The 6,882-nt window shown below is 39.4% G+C and overlaps 1 protein-coding gene across 1 annotated transcript; it reads right to left on the bottom strand.

The window, feature by feature from the left end:
- Positions 1-2,046: 2,046 nt before the first annotated feature.
- Positions 2,047-5,758, bottom strand: LOC137610843 (peptidase M20 domain-containing protein 2-like). Its single transcript, XM_068338705.1, has 7 exons — positions 4,833-5,758; positions 4,242-4,390; positions 4,009-4,151; positions 3,309-3,463; positions 2,881-3,007; positions 2,649-2,756; positions 2,047-2,476 (listed from the first exon to the last, which is right to left on the bottom strand). The coding sequence occupies exons 1-7, from the start codon at positions 5,229-5,231 to the stop codon at positions 2,337-2,339; spliced, it is 1,221 nt and encodes a 406-aa protein (XP_068194806.1). The 5' UTR covers positions 5,232-5,758; the 3' UTR covers positions 2,047-2,336.
- Between the last annotated feature and the right edge of the window lie 1,124 nt (positions 5,759-6,882).

The raw sequence follows: 6,882 nt of genomic DNA, 5'->3' as shown, positions 1-6,882 counted from the left end.
TTTTTCTGGTATTACCGCTATAATCTGTCTTTTTCAATCCTGTTTTCCTGCACTATCATAGAGAGTGTAAACATGCGGGAGGATAAGCTTTCATTTAGATACTGGATCACTATCAGCCGCAGGGTCTCATTTCACTCTCTGGCACATGTGTGATTGCTAATAAGCGTTCATAGGAAATCATCCAAATCATATAAAATGCATATTCTATAATAATTATCTGTGTGTGTGTGTGTGTGTGTGTGTGTGTGTGTGTGTGTGTGTGTGTGTGTGTGTGTGTGCACGCGCGCATATGCGAGCTTGTGTCTGTGTGTTTGCGTGTGTGAATTATAATATGGTTCTATATTTTATTTTTTATCCAAATCAGAATCTGTGGTTACATTATGCATCATCACACTTCAAACAACTAGAACAAAGGCTTCACTGCAGCAGAAACCCATGAAAAAGATAAAGCATCAGAAAAACGTAACATGACTTTCTTCTCCATCTGTGCCCTCTCAAGGGATGCAGGTCATGCTGGAAATAGAATCAAAAGTGGAATTTATTCATAAGTTCAAAATTGCATAGACAGAAAACAGAGATTGGTTGTATATTAGAATCAATAGGGGTAAATTTCAAAGGAAGTTCTGGAATTCATCCATTCATTCTATATTCCGCTTCCTCTGCTTTCGGGGGATCTTGGGGATTGGTGGAGCCTATCCCAGCGAACTCATGGGCATGAGGCGAGGAGAATCTCTGGACACATTGCCAGCACATCACGGAACCATGGAACATCAAAATGCCAACAATCCAATGGTACAATATAATTATCAGTCAAAAAGTTTCAAGTGAAACTTTCAAGTATGTAGCCACAATGAGACTCAGCAACGCATGGATGTTGTAAAAAAGCCTTCATCAAATATGACATACATAAATACATTTACCCTCAGAAATAGAATAGGGATTCTACCCACAGTAGGTACACCACAGGGTGTGCCTTAAGTACTGTAATCATAGGTGTGCCTTTTGAACATACAGGACGACTTTTCGTTTCAATCTTGAGAAAAGTGATGGACTTTTTAAACATGCTACTAAGTAGTACTGTCATCACACAGTGCAATTTAGTAGCACGTAGCTTAGGGCTATGTACATTTTACAAAGACCTAAGCTATGTGCTTCGGTAAATAGGAATTTCTATTTAATGTAATAATATAAGAGTAAATTCAAGTTTTTGGGGAATAAAATACACTTGTGAGTAGCTAATGATGTATATACTGTATATGATAACTCATCACTTTAAATCACCACTTTTTAATTAGTGTGCCTGCTAAACCATCTTTACCTTGCAGATAACACGGTAACTTACAACCTCCCTAAATGTGACCTCTGACTGAAGAATTATGTGGTGCAGCCAGCATGCCCTTGAGATAATCTTGCAGCTGCTAGATAGTAGAGTGAGCCTCCCCAGAACATGAAACAATCGCAACAAAGTGAGAACATGGAAAACACCTTGCGTTGGCACCTTCTGATAGGATGAAAGTTAGGACACCCCATGTTTAGTTGACACCTACTAGAATGGATATAAATATTGTATGTGTATTATGATTCTTTGCACACAGCTTGGAATCTTTTTCCTGTTAGTCTCTGTGCCCAGGAATTCCTGCTAATAAAGTACTTTCTGTTTTTGCAATTTTACTTGGTTTTGTCCTGTTTATTCAACTTCGAAAAGAAATTGTCCTAGTTCAAGATCAACAAACACGCTGAAGGGCCTCGAGGTCAGCCGTCCTCCCGGACCAGGTTTTCCGGCTCTTCCTTCACTAACCACATGCATTTTGATTGTGTATTTTGCATGTCAAACATTGCTGTCTCATTTGAATGTAACCTCGAGCTGCTTGGGTGACTTAATGCCAACCATGGACACTGAGTCAAAAACACTTTCATACTTGAGGATTTGTCAAGTTTATCATATGTTTACATATAAAACTTAAGATATTGTTAAACTTTTTATTGTGAAGTTGCAAGTCATCAGCCCATCAACAGTTCTTTTCCTTTTCTTGGTCGGTTTATTGTGAACCGGTCGGTCGGGCCTTCATAAGGTAACCATGTGAAATGTTATGCAAAAATGCTCTTGAACTGAAGCCCAGCATAAACCTAAATATCTTTTCAGTAATAATAGTAATTTTTTTGCATGACTTTATTTATTTGCTCTCAAGGTCAATACAAATTGATCAACTGTAACTTAATGTGTAAATGACAGCTTACATTTCCAACCATTACCATCTGGATGTTAAATGATCTGTGAAAATTAGCTATTAACTATTAATTAAATATCAGCAAAAAATTTTATCACAGTTTTCTGGTCATTTTTTCTGTTTCAGTTTGGCCAGCTTGAAGTCTTCTCTCACTTGTTTCAATAGAGTAGGACTGCAAAATACATCCACAGCTGTCATCGCCAGCGCTTTGGCTACCCTCAGGGTGAACAACTGGGCCTTTTCAGCTCCTGGCAAATGAAAAAGAGTGAGGGAGGAAAATAAAGCATTGAGTAAATTAAGATGAAACAGACAAACCAAGTGACCCGCAAAGATACCGCGTCTGAAATCATCTGATTGTCTCAGGCAGCTCAGTTTCCAAAGAAGACCACATCTGTTGCCAGCACAGACGTTCTGCTGTACCTGCTGCTTTGGTGTATTCCTCAGTGTGGTTTAGAGCGTCTGTGCCGATGAAGAAGAGAGGATGGATACCAGGGACGACGTATGATACGTTGCCAAAGTCTGTGGAGCCTGCCAGGTAATGATAAATTCTCTGTGATCCCTTTTAATTGATCTCTTGAACAACAAAAAACGTATTGGAAAAAGTTTGTTTATCTGCAATGTCTAATTCTATGAAATTTTCATTTTTACATACCTAAGAGTTTGACAGGCATCTCTGAAAACTGAATTCCCAAAGCTTTTGCATTCTTTTCATAGAGGCTCGCTAGTGTGTCATTAGGCAAAATGTCATAGTAGGCATTTTCTGTGAAGATTATCTCCACCTACAGACAAACACAAGCGTATAATCATCTAAGACCACAGCATACACAGATTAATATCGTATATTAACATTTATAGAAATCCATGCATGGTTTGTAATGTCAGCAAAACCTGCCAGAAGCAAGTGCAAACATAGGACAATGGTTACCTGAAGAACAGGGAATTACACAACAGTTGTAGAGCACTCAAAGGATAATTAAGGGAATATATTCAATGGGGAAATGTTGTATAACATTAAGTCAACTTTAATATCAGGGGAATAATGTGTGCCCAGCTTTGGGGGGGAGCAAATAGGAAGCTTACTTCACATCCGGTGGCAACAGCAGCAGCCCTGAAACAAGCCTCAGCTTTTGCTTTCAGGTCACAAAGTTCCTCTGCCTGTGGTGTACGCAAATAAAACTCGAGCTCAGTGTAGGCTGGGATGATGTTGGGCATCTCCCCTCCATGTTTGATGATACCTGTAACGAGAAAAAAGATGAAATATCCATAAATAACAATATAAATGAACTGTTAATAAAAGCAGGTTCACATTCTGAAATAGTCATATTCAGCTGTGTAACATGTCATTAGTCTGGCTGACCTCTGGGACCGGTAATAACTATCAATTATTTTAATTATTCTGTGTTTACTTTATCAATCCTTCATAGCCCATTGTGATGCATTCATTTTGTCTACTTGTCTGTAAAACCATAATATATTCAATTTCATGTCATACATGGCAAAAAAAATATACTGTTATGACACAGAATCATAAAAGTTGATGATTTTGCTTGAAATATTAATGCACTTTCTTACAAATTATCAAAATACTGTATGTCATGATTAAATTAGTGTGTGGGTCTGCTGTGTTGTGAGGCGGCAGCGCTAACCACTGCGCCACCGTGCCGCCCTATTTAAATGTGTTTACTTTCAATTTGTCTTGAATGTAAATAGACTTTGAAGGTAATTTCTTTGGAATTAATTTTAGAGCTCTGCTAATCTTGGTTTTTTTGTCTTTTCTCACCGTGAAGCCTCCAATCTGGACTGAGCTGCTGTCTGAGTACAGACAGGTTGTTATAGGCCAGCACCGCAGCATCCAGGGCATTCACTCCCTTCCAAGGATATGCAGAAGCATGACAAGCCTTCCCATGGTACTTGACAGTCACTCTGTGTCACAGAGACAAAGTGGGTTAAATATTATTTGCATTAGTTGTATTAATGAAGAAGACAGCAGATGTCATGTCGCCAGACACTTACGCTTGGATTGCAAGGAAAGGCAGGAATGGAACATCCTCCTGGGTGGGGTGAGCCATGAAGACTAGGTCGATATCATCAAAGGCTCCCACGTTGATCAGGTCAACTTTTCCTCCTCTACTTTCTTCTGCAGGAGTTCCCAGAACAGTAATCTGATATATGTATAAATAATTTAAGTTATTAGTTATCAGATCATGCACACCATTTTTATGATCACTGAAACGACTCTACTGTTCATTCATTCATTCATTCAATAAATGACCCACAATGCTTATCCGCATTGTGGGTCACAGGTCTGCTAGGGGCGAGAGACAGGGTACACCCTGCATGAGATGCCAGTTTATTGAAGGGTGGAACCCACACAGACACAAGGTGAACATACAAACTCTACACAGAGAGGGTGAAATTCCAGGTTCATAAAATGAGTTTAACTGACCTATAGTTAAAATTCAGTTGTAAACTTGCGTGTGATGACAATAAAGACATTGTTTTCTATATGTCATAACCACAACACCTAGTAACCTTGATTGTTTTATATTCCACAAGACTGATTTGAGGCTGTGAATGGTTGACAGGAATAAAACCTGCTGATACCTTCACTGGCACGGGGAGTTCAGTCTGGCCTTCCAGAGCAGCCTTCATCCCCAGGGCGGCCGCAGCCCCCACCTCAGCGATCAGGTTGTGTCCGCACGCATGCCCGATCCCGGGAAGCGCGTCGTACTCGCACAGGAACGCCACGTTCAGCACCGACTCTCCCTCCACGTCACCCACCGCTTCCCAGGTGGCTCGGAAGGCGGTCGGGAGTTTGTAGTGTCTTTCTACCGCCCACGTCTTTTCCTGGGAGAAGAAGCGGACCAGCCTGTCGTGCGCCTGCACCTCCTCCCCGGACAGTTCGGGTCGGTTCCATATATCCTGACTCAACGCGTTCAGATCATCTTTACGCGCGTCGATACACGACTGGATCGCGTCTCTCATGCGCTCTGACCTCTCCATGTCACTTTGAAGGCGCACGGACAGGAAACGTAGAGTGAGGTTCTCCAGTGAAGTTCAACACGCTGTAAACATGTAATGGATGAGTTGGCGGAACAGCCCCCACGAATTCCGGATTGCGTGGGGGCGCTCGAGAGGTGATTCGAAAAAAACTCATTAACTATTTGATTTTGTGGCCTGAGTTCTTGAGAAACACCTGTCTAGAAGTTTTTGTGACTTCACTCCACTTCAGAGCATTAACAGTTGGTCTGGCAGACTGGCAGGAGTTCCATAGAACACTTATCTGATACATAAATAGTTCAGCTAAATAGTTATATAATTTAGTCATCAAGTATAGTTATCAGCTCTGGTCTTTTGATTGCAAAAATGACTGTGCTGTTTTATTTATTCAGGTTGACTATTTCAAATTTGACTGTTTTCATTTCCATTTAATATTTTTTGTGCTACAGATACTATATAAATAAAGTCGATTCGATTATTGGATGTAAGGTTTATTTTTACTTTAAAAATTGTTGGAATTCTCAAGGCCCACATAACGAGTTTAACTAGATCACAGGTACAGTATACGTCTTTATTTAACTGTGACTTCACTACAATATACTTTACAACATTAACAATTGGATCTACAGATCTACAATTGATTGTCCAAAATAAAGTCCTCCTGACCTTGCTTTGAACATTTGTTCAATTGTTTCATCTCAACCTCTGCAGATCCAGGTCATCTCGATAAAAAAAAAATCCTTGCATTAAATTTTAAGTGCTTAACTGATGACTCGGCACACATTTTAGTTTCTTTCCTGTCACATAAATAAATATTGTATGATAAAGTACAACAAAATCTGAGCTTTTTAGTTTAGAAAATATGTTATTTCATTCAGTCCCATTCATTACAGGCTCTTTTGTAAAATTAATAAAGAATTGACCTGCTATCTGTGGTACATTATTGGAAATATTTGTTCATTCGAGGCCTAGGTCACACTCACGCTCTCGTCTGGAAGCTTTCCAGTACAAACACAGCGTGATCTGCTAACCAGTCAGCACCACTGGGGAAACTGGGGTTTAGTGTTTCTACTCAAGGACATCCCCTTCCTCTTTACCGGCAGAAACCCACAGCTTACCACCGGTATCATGTAAGTCACCCCTGATCCACAAAGTTATAGACTACTGTTTGTGGATTAAAATGAACGAATATATTTTGTCAGATGGGCTTGATGTATGTTGGTTGATTTGCCTCATTGTTAGCTGGTTCTGTTTGGTAACAACTCCTTTCACTCTTGTCAAAAGTTGATGTAAAATATTTTGAAAATGCAAAAACACACACATTTATTATTTCTTTCCTTTTTTCCCATTTTGTTGGGATATGGTAAAGCATTGATAATGGTTTCTGATGCCTAAAAAGCTTTTATACCCACCCCCATGTATGGTTCAGTTTTGAAAGATGATTATTTGGCTTGCACTTATGCAAATATTACTTGCTTATACAAATTTTATGAGAATAAACAACATTATTATCTCAGTCCACTTGTTTTATTGTTTGTTGTGTTTTGTGGTTGTTTTTCTTGTTTACAATGAATAGAATACATATTGCAGAATTATTTTTTTTGTCCTCTGTAGACTATAAACCATTTGACAAAATCAGACCTTATTTCCAGAG

Source organism: Antennarius striatus, chromosome 17 (genome assembly GCF_040054535.1).
Source record: "Antennarius striatus isolate MH-2024 chromosome 17, ASM4005453v1, whole genome shotgun sequence".
NCBI lineage: Eukaryota > Metazoa > Chordata > Actinopteri > Lophiiformes > Antennariidae > Antennarius > Antennarius striatus.
The sequence above is the reverse complement of the archived record's forward strand: the minus strand, read 5'-3'. Positions and strand labels throughout refer to the sequence as shown.

Coding starts and splice junctions, on each gene's coding strand:
- LOC137610843 (XM_068338705.1), bottom strand. CDS start 5,231: ATGGAGAGGTCAGAGCGCATGAGAGACGCGATCCAGTCGTGTATCGAC. Junction 3,008..3,308: donor CTGTTGCCACCGGATGTGAA/GTAAGCTTCCTA, acceptor GTTTGTCTGTAG/GTGGAGATAATCTTCACAGA. Junction 2,757..2,880: donor GATGCCTGTCAAACTCTTAG/GTATGTAAAAAT, acceptor ATTACCTGGCAG/GCTCCACAGACTTTGGCAAC.